General features: G+C 48.0%; 1 protein-coding gene across 2 annotated transcripts; it reads left to right on the top strand.

Moving 5' to 3' along the window:
- Positions 1–2,230: 2,230 nt before the first annotated feature.
- On the top strand, positions 2,231–7,552 carry LOC127671943 (dipeptidase 3). Of its 2 annotated transcripts, none has more exons than XM_052167070.1 (10): positions 2,231–2,511; positions 2,682–2,808; positions 3,253–3,382; positions 3,472–3,613; positions 3,842–3,911; positions 4,154–4,330; positions 5,214–5,298; positions 5,959–6,034; positions 6,388–6,523; positions 7,270–7,552. In XM_052167070.1, the coding sequence occupies exons 1-10, from the start codon at positions 2,231–2,233 to the stop codon at positions 7,534–7,536; spliced, it is 1,491 nt and encodes a 496-aa protein (XP_052023030.1). In that variant the 3' UTR covers positions 7,537–7,552. The 2 variants fall into 2 exon arrangements, with proteins under 2 accessions (XP_052023030.1, XP_052023031.1); XM_052167071.1 differs by having other exon boundaries at positions 5,217–5,298.
- Positions 7,553–12,999: the final 5,447 nt, after the last annotated feature.

Raw genomic sequence — 12,999 nt, forward strand, 5'->3', positions numbered from 1 at the left:
AATGAGATCTGATGCCCTCTTCTGGGGTGTCTGGAGACAGCTACAGTGTACTTAAATAAACAAATCCTTGGGCCAGAGTGAGCAGGGCCAGAGAGAGAAGAAAAGGTGTCTGAAGACAGGTAAAGTGTATTTACATATAATAAATAAATATTGAAAGAAAGAAAGAAACAAACAAACAAACAAACAAACAAAGAAAGAAAAAAACAGGGTCTCACTATGCAGTCCTAGAGAGCCTGGAACTTCCTCTGTAGACCCCAGCTGGCCTCAGACTCTTGGAGAGCCACCTGTTTCTGCTTCCTGAGTGCTGGGATTAAAGGTATGTGCCTCCATTACCCAGACCCAGATATCATTTTTAAAAAAGAGCCAGATGCAATGGTATGTATCTGTAATCCCAGCGGCCTTGCAGAAAAATGGGAGGCAGAGACAGAGTCTCGGGGAAGCGCTTGGGCCGGCTAGAACAGCACAGCAACACAAACAAAAAGATCCTGCCTGGGTAAGGTGGAAGCTGAGAACAGACCTCTAAAAATTGTTCTCTGACCTCAATCCGCGTGCCACGGCATGGGGGCACGTCCCCTTGCTCTCACACACGCATAGTAATTTCATAATGAAAATAATTTCATGATAAAATGAAATTTTTAAGAAAAATGAAAATTAAAAAGTTAAGTAAAATATAGGGTGTAATTTAGTGGTAGAGTAAGACAGCATGATCTATGGAGCAAGTTCCAGGACAGTCAGGGCTACACAGAAAAATCTGGACATAGAACTCAAATAGTTTGACTGGCATGGTAAATGCTTGTACCCGCTGAGTCATCTTGATGCCCTTCATTTTCTTTGTGAGTACAGTAGAAATTTATTATTATTATTTCTGTATTTTATGTGTAAGTGCTTCATCTGCACACACACCTGCACACAGAAGAGGGCATCGGATCCCATTATGGTTGTGAGTCACCATGTTGTTGCTGGGAATTGAACTCAGGGTCTCTAGAAGAGAAGACAGTGCTCTTAACAGCTGAGCCATCTCTCCAACCTCCAAAATGTATTAAGAACAGTTTTAGTGTATATTGAAAGGGAAGGGGGGGGTGGGGCCGGGCGGTGGTGGCACATGCCTGTAATCCCAGCACTAGGGAGGAAGAGGCAGGCAGATTTCTGAGTTCAAGGCCATCCTGGTCTACAAAGTGAGTTCCAGGACAGCCAGGGCTATACAGAGAAACCCTGTCTCACAAACAAAACAAAACAAAGAAAGAAAGAAAGAAAGAAAGAAAGAAAGAAAGAAAGAAAGAAAGGGAAGGGGAGGGGAGGGAGACTTAGGAAAAGGTAATTAATAAATCAAGGGTGAAGGTTTCTCAGCAGAGAATTGGACTCTTGGTTGGTTGGAAACAGGATCTTCCTTCATATAGTTCAGACTAGCCTGGAACTCTGTGTAGCCCAGGTTGGCCTTGAATGCTTTGAAATCCTCCTGCTTCAGTCTTCCAAGTACTGGAATTATGTGTGTGAGTTACTATGCATGACTTGATGGGTTTTTGTTGTTTTTGTTGGTGGTGGGTTTTGTTTTGTTTTGATTTGTTGATGTAGAGTATTGCTGTGTGGCCAAACTCACAGCCCTGCCTTTGTCTTCTGTTTGGATTATACACCTGGCTGGGCAGTCTTTTTTTCTGTTAGCGGTAGCGTATCCCTAGATGTCAGTAAATAGTACTGCTGATAGCTTGAACTCAGGAGTTCCAGGCCACCAGGCAACATAACAAGACCTCACCACAAAATCAAGACTAAAAGCTAACAAAACCCACACGGATCTAATTCACTCCTCTAAGCGGAACTTAGCATATCATGGAATATTTGTCCCCACTGAGGGCGGACGGCACTTTCAGATACTAACACACATAGATCTGGCTAGGGGGTGAGATCAATTAGATTTCTGGGACCCTGGCTGTTGATCCCCACTAGTCAACTCCTTCAAGTCAGCCACGAGGTAGTTGATGCACGCTGCAAGCAGAGACCCGCCAGGCCCATGGGGGCGCCCTTCTACTTGGGGGAGCAGAAGGGCAGTGGTGCCCTCTAGCGACAGCGCTTGTAGGAGTGGAAAATTCCAGAGAGTCCGTTACGCAGCAGGGTGACCGGAAGCCCTTCCGAGCGAGGCCACATCCTAGGTACCCTGAATCGAAGGTCCGAACCCATTGTCGTCCTCTGCCCTATCCCTGCCCTTCTCAGACTCTTGTGACCAAGACTCAGCAACATGCAGCCCGCGGTGGGTCCTGAGGGTCCACGCGCGCTCGGCCTGCGGCCTCTGGGGCACCGGCTGTCCCTGCTGGGGTTGCTACTTCTAGTTCCGCGTCTGTGGGTAACCTGCACCCAGACTACCCCGGGCCCCTCCAGTGCTCCGACCACACCGGGAGCCTCCAGTGCCATGATCGCTCCAGGCTCTCCGAATGACATGGCCACGTCAGGCGTGACCAGTGACCCTCGACTTCGAGAGCAAGCATTGGCCCTGATGCGAGACTTCCCACTTGTGGATGGGTGCGTATGTGCGGGTGTGAGGCATTGGGGGCCAAGTTATACTATCAGTGAGCACCTCTCCCCTTCCCTTTTGGCATACATGGGTACCCCACTCTCTCTTTGGCCCCATGGCCTGTGGAACTTGTCCTGGTCTGGAGGCCATGATTTCACCATGACCACAACATCTCCAGCCACAACGACCTGCCTTTGCTCCTGAGACAACTTTTCCAGAACAAGCTTGAGGATGTGAATCTACGCAATTTCACCCGTGGCCAGACCAACCTGGATAGGCTCAGGGACGGCCATGTGGGTGCCCAGGTAAGGCAGTGCGGGATTGATGGGAATGTTGGGGCCACGGAAACCTGAGTAGGCCAGGCTCATAACAAGGTATTTGGAGCCTGCAGTCCAACATCATTCAAGAGTATATAGAGACTCTGAAGGCCAACACAGGAGAGCTACTTAGATGCTCAGGTTTAGTGGAAATACATATAAAATAATCAGAAAATCTCTTGCGCGTGTGGGAGTTGCTGGATTCACAAAGGGTATGGTAACATTGCCTGGGACATTCACACAGGATCACGGACAAACAGCTGTGTGTCATTCATCCATAGCATGTTCACCAGCTCCCAGGCTTAATTATCATGAGGGTGCTACGGAGAACCATTGGTTTAAATGGGTGCTGTAGGGGCAGAGGCAGAACGGCAGGCCTAAGGCTTTGGAGACCATACTGGTCTCACTGTGGACCTCTGGACCTACTCCTAGTTCTGGTCAGCCTACATCCCGTGCCAGACCCAGGATCGGGATGCTGTGCGCCTAGCCCTGGAGCAGATTGACCTCATTCGCCGCATGTGTTCTGCTTACCCTGAGCTGGAGCTTGTGACCTCAGCGGATGGTGAGCCGGGGAAAGAGCTTGGGGTTGACTCCGTCGGTTCTTTCCTTGGGATACGATCACTGGACTCGCACACCCCACCCCTCTTCTAGGTCTGAATGACACTCAGAAGCTGGCCTGCCTCATTGGCGTAGAGGGCGGTCACTCTCTGGACACCAGCCTCGCTGTCTTACGCAGTTTCTACGAGCTGGGAGTGCGCTACCTGACTCTCACCTTCACCTGCAGCACACCCTGGTGAGCACGGCGCCCACAGGGTGGCCTGTCGGACCTGTGAGGAGGGAGGGCGTGGCATGAAGAAACCCACTGGGGGAGGCTGGACTCCTCACAGGTCCTTCACAGCTCCAGAAAGTAGCTGGGCCTAGTCTTTATCTGTTCTAGATATAGGATGTCAAACAGATGCCCCAGTCATTGATAGCCAAGCTGTAGCCTGCTAAGATTTGCTTTCTCTTATCTGTCTTGCAGGGCAGAAAGTGCCACGAAATTCAGACACCATTTCTACACCAACATCAGTGGGTTGACAAGCTTTGGTGAGGTGAGGACTCGTGTATGTACCATATCCTCTATCCGATGTGTTTATAGACCAGGCTGGCCTCGAACTCAGAAATCCACCTGCCTCTGCCTCCTGAGTGCTGGGATTACAGGTGTGCGCCACCACCGCCCAGCTTTCCTAGAGATACTTCTTGAACATACCTTTGCTCCCTGACATACTCTGCTCCCTCCAAAACCCAACTGTGTCGTCCTGTCCTGTCCGGTCCCATCCCCCCGCCCCCACAGAAAGTAGTGGAAGAAATGAACCGCCTGGGCATGATGATAGACCTGTCCCACGCCTCAGACACCTTAGTGAAGCGGACCCTGGAGCTGTCTCGGGCTCCTGTGATCTTCTCACACTCAGCGGCTAGGTCGGTGTGTGACAATTTGCTGAATGTTCCTGATGACATACTGCAACTTCTGGTAAGTGGAATAGCCACCCGGGGCCCTCAAACCCAGGACTAAATACACCCCATCTAAAGCAGCAGGTTGAGACCCCTTTGGCAAATATCTGTCTCCAAAAATATTCACATTATGATTTATAATAGTAGCAAAATTATGCTACTTCATGCTATTGGATGAAGTAGTAATGAAAATAATTTTATGGTGGGGAGAGCAGCAACATGAGGAACTGTATTCAAGTGTCGAAAAGCATTAGGAAGGTTGAGAACAACCCTTCTATAGTGTCTGTCCCCTTTCTCACCCAGACATGGGTGAGAAAGCCCTCTATGAAGCCCTGGGTGTCCTGAAACTTGATGGACCAGAATGGCCTTGAAACTCAAAGAGGTGTGCCTGCTTCTGCCTCTCAAGTGCTAGGGTTAAGATTTATCTGTGTCTTAAAGCCAGGCACATGCCTATAATCCAAACACTTGACAGGTTAAGGTAGGAAGATTACGTTCTTGCTTCATGGAGCTAGCTTGGACTACTTGGCAAAGTCTTGTCTCAAAATTCCAAAAGGGGTGCAAAGAGGAAGATTGTGTGTTTGTCTGAGATAGGGCATCTTGCATAAACCGGCCTGACCTGGATTTTGTAATACGTCTGCCGCAGTCTCCCCAGGGCTGGGATTACAGGCATTTGCTGGCACCATGTCTGGGAGGAGATTCTTGACCCTGAGTATCAGGCTGGTTAACCCTCCGCCATCTCTGAAACCCAGGCCCAAATCAGTCTCTCCCCGGGACCTCAGGAGAAAAGGTTCTCCCAGCACCTGCTGGATTGCTGTGCTGGGAGGCTCCCCACAGCAAGGGAAGACAAGCTCACTGGCAGTCAAGAGGGGCTGGACTGACTGCCCCTTTGTCTGTCCCTGTAGAAGAAGAATGGTGGCATCGTGATGGTAACACTGTCCATGGGGGTGCTACAGTGCAGTCTGTTTGCTAACGTGTCCACTGTAGCAGGTACGCGTCCTTCAGCTTTTCTTAATTAAAAAAAAAAGTTCTTGTTTGTGGGTATTTTCCCTGCATGTATGTCTGTGTATCATGTGCATTCCCCGTGCCCTGAGGAGGTCTCCAGGACAGAAAATGTCACCTCCCTTAGAATTAGAGGGACAGAGAGTTGTGAGCCACTAAGTGGGTGCTGGGAATTGAACCTGGGTCCTCTGGTAGGGCAGCCAATGCTCTTAACCCCTGAGCCATCTCTCCAGCTCTGCCACACCCACACCTCAACTCTTTTGGCAGTTGGAGCTTGAGCTGTAGCCAGCAGGGCTCTCAGACAGCTCTAATGGCCTAGCACATGCTTCAGCTGGCACTGCCACCCGGATGCGAGACTACTCAGTGCTGAGGGCTTTGGTGCCTGAGTCCTGTTTCTGCACTCAGCCCTTGAGCCACCCATAATTCCCACACTGAGGTCAGGACAGGCAGAGACCCACAAGGTCCTCAAGGGACCTAGAGGAGAGGAAAGGTCTAATAGTGCCTTGTCCTGGTTGTTGCCAAAGCAACCAGTTGTACAGGCCCCTGCCATAGCCAGGAGGGCAGGGTAACTGGTCAGGACCAAATTTCCTCAGATTAGAAAAGCTCCTGATTGCTAATTTCTTCTACCAACCAACCTCTACTTTCTAGATCATTTCGACCATATCAGGAAAGTCATTGGATCTGAGTTCATTGGGATTGGTGGCAGCTATGATGGGTCTGGAAGGTACTTCCCCTGGGCTTATCTTGGGCTGGGCTGTAGCCACAAACCTCTAAGCCTCAGTTTCCTCATCCAAAAGTCTGACCATCCTTCAGGCCTCAACCACAAGTTCTGGTCTTCCAGCCCCCCCCCCCCCTCCCCGCATTCCCAGGTTAAAGGAATTCCATTCATGTGCCACTCCCTAGCCCAGAAGAGCTGTGTGGGTATAGCCACAGGTTGAATCTATCCTTTCTAACATTGTTGTATTCACTAATGTAAAGAACTTGGCCCTCATTTCAGTCATATATGCCTGAGCTGGTGGGACAGCAGGCCCTAGACCAAATCTCAGGGCCAAGGTCTCGGGGTGGCTCTCTGCACAGATTCCCTCAGGGGCTGGAGGATGTGTCTACATACCCAGTGCTGATTGAGGAGTTGCTGAGTCGTGGCTGGGATGAGCAAGAACTTCAAGGTGTCCTTCGAGGAAACCTGCTTCGGGTCTTCAGACACGTGGAACAGGTACACAGGTTATGGAGGAAGGATAGTGTGTTAGTCAGGCCCCTCTAAAAGAAGAGAATGGATAGAGATGATATGGAGTACTAACAGCCCGTGCTCCGGGTAAGCCAACCATGGCTGTCCCTGATGGAAGGCCACAGTGGAGTAGCTGCTCCGTCCACACGGCTGGATGCCTTAGCAGTCCCATACCAGTGCTGGAGGCCTAGGAGAGTCCTGGAGAGCTGTTGGTCTTCAGAATCCATCCAAATCCCAAAGAAGTAGCTTCTAATACTATTTAAAAATACCTCGGAGACAGGATAAATGAGCCTTCCTTCTAGAAAGTGGGTGAGCAGGCAGAAAGCAAACGCTTCCTCCTTCCATGTCCTTTTATTTGGGCGGCTACCAGAAGGTGTGGCCAAGATTTGTATTGGATCGTGCGGCCTCAAACAATGCATCCAAAAAAAAAAAAAGTTGGTTGTCCTGGCACACGCCTTTAATTCCAGTACTTGGGAGGTGGAAGCGGTGGATCTCTGAGTTTGAGGCTAGCCTGGGCAGTGCTGACACGTTACCACACCCCTCAGCACTCCGGAGGCAGAGGCAGGTGGATCTCTGAGTTCCAGGAAGAGAGTGAGTTCCAGGACAGTTAGGACTTCACAGAGAAATTCTGTCTCACAGGTTTTAGTTGATTACAGGTGTAGTCAAGCTAACAATCAAGATTGCCTATCACAGAAGGGTGGCTCACTGATGCTTGTTGACTCCCTCTCTCCCAGGTGAGAGAGAAAAGCCTTGGGCAGAGCCCTGTGGAGGTCAAGTTTCCAGAGAGGCAGCAGAGCAGCATCTGCCACTCGCACCTGCTGCCTCAGCCGCAGGAGGACAAACACCAGGACACACACTTGAAGGTGACGAAGCTGCCAAATAGCCAGGTCCTCCAGAGGGCCTCAGAAGCCCCTCCATGCCCCTTACCAGGCCTCATGGCTGCGGTCACCTCCCTAGCTCTTATCCTGTGGCCATGTTGCTCTGGCCACAGGCCAGCTTAGCAAAACCCACAAAGTTCCCTCCTCATTGCCCAGGCCCCAGCTTATGTTGAGAATAAATACCTGAAACACCAAGTCAAGTGTTTGCATTGTGGGTCTCCTTTCTTGTTGTGATTTGGGTGAGAAGGGCTTTCGGTGAGGGATCCTGACGCTGGAGCCCACAGACCAGCCTGGCAGAGCTCACCACGGCAGTGAACGTGTTCCCAGTGAACGGCTGTGGCCTGTAGTTTTTGTTTGTTTGGTTTGTTTACGAGTTTTTATCTTCTTTTGGAGACCAGAGTCTATGTTGTCCAGGCTGATCTTGAACTCCTGGATTCAAATGATCCTCCTGCCTCTGCCATCCAAGGACTAGAATTTCAATCCTGTGCCGGCTTTCTGGTTTTCCTTCCTCCATATAAGAATCAGTTTGGCAGCGCTCGGGAAACAGAGGCTAGGAGATCCCTGTGACTTGGAGGTTTGAGAGTTTCTAGGCGAGCTGAAATAAATAAATGGATAAATAGCAGTCCTGGTCTAGGTATGCTGACTCTAGCCTCTTATCTTAGAGGCAAGAAGATCATCCACAAATTCAAGGCCAAGCCTGTCTATATAGTGAGTTCCAGGCCAGCTAGTGGTAAACATAGTAGGACTCTTTCTGAAAACAAACAAACAAGAAATTTGCACAAGATGTTACAGGAAAATAGTTATGATCTGAATATATGGACATAAAGAGCAGAAAACTAAATTAATAACTTCTATGCATTATTATCAAGTACTACCAAAAGAGTGAGAAAACAGGCCCCAGCCAGGAAGACATTTTTTTAAATCATTTTTAGTAGGCTCAGTTTTGTTTGTTTTAAGATTTATTCATTTTTTTTATGTATATGAGTGCACTGTCATTCTCTTCAGACACACCAGAAAAGGGCATCCCGGTTGCAGATGGTTGTGAGCCATCATGTGACTGCTGGGAATTCAGCTCAGGACCTCTGGAAGAGCAGCCAGTGCTCCAGCCCCCACGAAGGCATTTTAAGCACATATATTTGACAGTTTGTATCTGTAGTCAGTTGATCTGTTATCAAAATTAGCAAAGCATTAAGATAGGGGCAGAAATATCAAAAGTCTGAGGCCAGCTTGAGCTCCTTAGCAAGATCCCTTCTCACAAACAAACAGGCTGGAGAAATGGCTCCTTGGTTAAGAGTTCTTGCCAGGGTTGTGGGTTTGGTTCCCAGCACCCACATGTTGGCTTGTTAACTCTCCTTAACTCTAGCCCCACCAGCTCTTAAGCCCTCTTCCAGTTTCCTCTGGTGCCAGACATGCTCATGGTGCAGACACAGATGAAGGTAAAACATCCATACACTTGCATAACAGTGTTTTTGAGATAAGGTGTCACTGTATAACCCTGCTGGCCTGGTATTCTCTACGTAGACCAGGCAGCCTCCAACTTTTAGAGATTCACTTGCCTCTGTTACCTAAGTGCTGAGATTATAGGTGAGTTTCACCATGCCTGGCAAATAAAATTTTAAAAGCAGAGCCAAATGTAGTGGCACTTACCTTTAATACCAGCCAGCATCAGGAAGCAGAGGCAGGTAGATCTTTGTGAGTTCAAAGCCAGCTTGGTCTACTTAGCAAGATCCAAGAAAGTCAAGGCTATAAAGAGAGACCCTATCTCATGTCTCATAAAAACAAACAAAAATGCCTTCGATCCCAGCACACGGGAGGCAGAGGCAGACAGACTTTGATGAGTCTGGCCAGCCTAGTCTATGGAGTGAGTTCCAGGATAGCCCTGGCTATTGCACAGAAAAATTGTCTTGAGAAAGAAATGAAAACAAGGGAGAGAGAGAGAGAGATGGCTCAGCAGTTAAGAGCACTAACTGCTCTCCCAGAGGTCCTGAGTTCAATTCCCAGCAACCACATGGTGACTCACAGCCATCTGTAATGGGATCTGATGCCTTCTTCTGGTGTGTTTGGAGACAGCTACAGTGTGCTTTTTAAAAAGAAACAAAAAGGCCGGGCACGGATTTCTGAGTTCGAGGCCAGCCCGGTCTACAAAGTGAGTTCCAAGACAGCCAGGACTATACAGAGAAACCCTGTCTCAAAAAAAAAAAAAACAAACCGAAACAAAAACAAAAACAAAAAACAAAAAAAACCCAACAACAAAAAAACCAAAACAAACAAACAAAAAAAGAAACAAAAATATTTCAAAACCAAGTGTGATACACACATACTTTTAGTCCCAGTACTCAGGGGGCAGTTGGATCTATGTGGGTTGGAGGCTAACCTGGTCTATGAAGCAAGTTCCAGGACGGCCAGGGCTACATAGAGAAACCCTGTCTCAAAAAAATAAATAAATAAAAACAAACAAAACAAAACAAAAAAAAAACAAGCCAGGTGTGGTATACACACCTCTAATCCACACCACAAGCTGATCTCTCTCAGATCCAGCTATATAATGAGTTTCAGGCAGACAGAGCTACCTAGACCCTATCTCAAAAAATAAAAAATAAAAAATCAAGACAGGGCTGGTAAGAAGACTCATCCTTGTCGTTAAAGAACCTTACTAAACAAGTCAGGAGACCCACCCATGATTCCCCCCAGGACTCACATAAGGCAAAAGGAGAGAACTGACTCCACAAAGTTGTCTTCGAATTCCACACTTGCAGTGTGTGCCGTGAGTTCACACCTGTACTACACACATGCATGGCTACAGACTTTTAAAAGATATTTGAATAGAAACTTCACAATGAAAGACATAAAAATGTCAAGGAACCATATAAAAAGGTATTAGTCATTAGGGAAATGTGAGATGAAACTTCTAAATTACTGGGATTAGAGAGCATAATAGCCTTAGTTAGCATGGGCTCAGGCCCCAACACCGAAACAGCAAACTCAGTGGCTTAGTTACTGTTGTCCTGCTGTGAAGAGACACCATGACTGAGGCCACTCTTCTAAGAGAAAGCGTTTAACTGGGGCCTTGCTTATAGTTTGACAGTGTTAGTCCACCATCTAGGTGGGAGGCAGCCATTTCCTCCATGCTATGATGAAATCCCAGACAGAAACCGTTTAAGGAAAAAGGAGTTTGCTTTGGGTCACAGTTCCAGGGTTCAGTCCATCGTGGCAAGAAAGTCACGGGGGTCAGAGCTTGAGGCAGCAGGCCACAAGGCTTCAGTCCAGAAACAGAGAAAACGAACACTCGTTTTCAGCTCGAGTTCTTTTTACACAGCCCAGGACCAAAGATTGTCGTTGTGATTGCCCCAGACTAGCTCCTCACAGCAAGACTAGAGGCTATGCTTCCAGAGTGATTCTAGATCCGAAACGTCAAATGAGGCAAACATCTTAGAACTGAGCTATTTCCCCAGTGCCCCCAGTAGCATTTGGTACAATCACAGTTCCGTATAATTTTAGTCATGGTAAAAGGAAACCTACCATGACACGGTTACTCTCTATTTCCTTCCAATCTGATTTTCGTCTCTGCGGAGTCTCCTGTTCCTTACAGTTGGAAGCCTGTTCTGTGACTCATGTCTGGCTTCTTTAGCATCACATTTGTGACCTTCACCCCCACTGGACTTTTCCTTGGGGGGTTGTTTGTTTTGGTTTTGAGACAAGGGCTCATATATCCCAGGCATCTTCAAACTCCTTATGTAGCAAAAACTAACTTTGAGCTTCTGAGCCTCCTGCAGCTACCTCTGGTCTAATGGCTGAGATTACAGGCATGCACTCTTATTACATGCCATTTTCTGTAACAGGCACTAGAAAAGCACTCTACCAACGGAGCTCCATCTTAAGTGAGCCGCTGTTTTTGTTCTTTTGAGACAGGGATTATATGTAGCCCAGGCTGTTCTGAAACTCGGCCTCTTACCTTTGCTGAGTTCCAGGAGTGCAGGGTAGCCACAGGGTAGTGTACAATGCCCAAACTTTTCTCGATTTTAATTTCATTTTCTTGGATTATTAATGGTCAGATGTTAGAATTTCTGTTGCAATCTTCTGTATCTCTCTTTTTCCCCTTGCCTGGCTGCCCTGGAACTTACTATATATAGACCTGGCCTGCCTCTGCCTCTCTAGTGCTAGAGAAATGTCTGGATGCTTAAGAGCCCCTGCAGACACGTTCAGAGCACTGGAGTTCAGCTCCCAATGCACATCAGGTAACTCACAACTACCTGTAACTACAGCACAAGGGGAATTGACTCCTTTGACCTTCCAGGGCACCTGCACTCAATTACACATAAACACACAGAGACACACATGGAAACATAATTAAAAAGAAAACATCAGGGCATTGGGGCACACATCCTTTATTCCAGCATCAGGGAGGCAGGGGCTGGAGGATCACTGTGAGTTTGAAGCTAGCCTTGTCTACATAGAGATCAAGGTCAGCCAGGGCTACATAGTGAGACTGTCTAGGGGAAAAAAAGCAAGAAAAAAAAAAAGGAGAAAGAAAATAACTCTTCAAAAAAAAGAAAGAAAGCCGGGCAGTGGTGGCGCACGCCTGTAATCCCAGCACTCTGTGAGGCAGAGGCAGGTGTATTTCTGAGTTGGAGGCCAGCCTGGTCTACAGAGTGAGTTCCAGGACAGCCAGGGCTGTACAGAGAAACCCTGGGGGGGGGGGGGGGCGGGAGGGGGGGCAAGATGGGCGTCATCATGCCTGGTGTGTGTATAGGCCAATAGTCAACTTCAAGTGTTGTTCCTCTTTTGGTCTGACTGGGGAAATGTTTCTAGTTATACCTTGTATTGTTTTTTCTTTCATAATATTTATTACTCATAGCTTGTATTCCTTATATTTATTTCTGCTTCCTCAGTTTATTTTTTAAATTTAAAGGTAAATTTAAATATTTGTTATTTTGTGTGTGTGTGTGAACCCTGGTACGATCTTAGGAGGCCAAAGGACATCAGATCCCCTAGAGCTGGAGTCACATGCATCAAGTAGCATGAGCTACTTGATGTGGATGCTGGGAACTGAACTTGGGTCTGCTGCAAGAACGACAAAAGCTTGTAACCAGTGAGCCTTCTATACAGAGGAGAGTGCAGGATAGGAACCACAGAGGCGCGCGGCTGGAAAGTAGTTAAAGGTGCCAGGAGGCCGGGTAGCAGCCCGGAAGAGCTGACAGGGAAGGGTTAGACATTGAGCTGCTCCAGGGAGGTCCTAGCCGACCGGCCCACCCAGGCAGCTGGAGCTGGGAGGCAGCAGAGGGCGCGGATCCTAAAGTCAGCCCAAGTTCTAAAGGCTACTCCAGAAGGGGAAAGAATGGAAATAGACCAGAAAGATGTGCCCTGGAGCTTTCTGATAGGAAAAGGGAGCAGGGGTGGGGGTGGGGGGAAGAGGCCAAAAGAACAGCTCAGAAAGATAAAAATTCTCATGTAAAGGCGACTAGATAAGTTATCTGAGTGTGAAAGAAGTTAGCACCAAGAAAAGAAAGGACCCACCACTCGGGTGCAGGAAGTGAGGTTATGAAGGAGCAAGTTCAAATGAGATAGCTGGGCTATCCCAAAGTGTGG

The sequence above is a fragment of the Apodemus sylvaticus genome, chromosome 21 (assembly GCF_947179515.1).
Source record: "Apodemus sylvaticus chromosome 21, mApoSyl1.1, whole genome shotgun sequence".
NCBI classification, from domain to species: Eukaryota; Metazoa; Chordata; class Mammalia; order Rodentia; family Muridae; genus Apodemus; species Apodemus sylvaticus.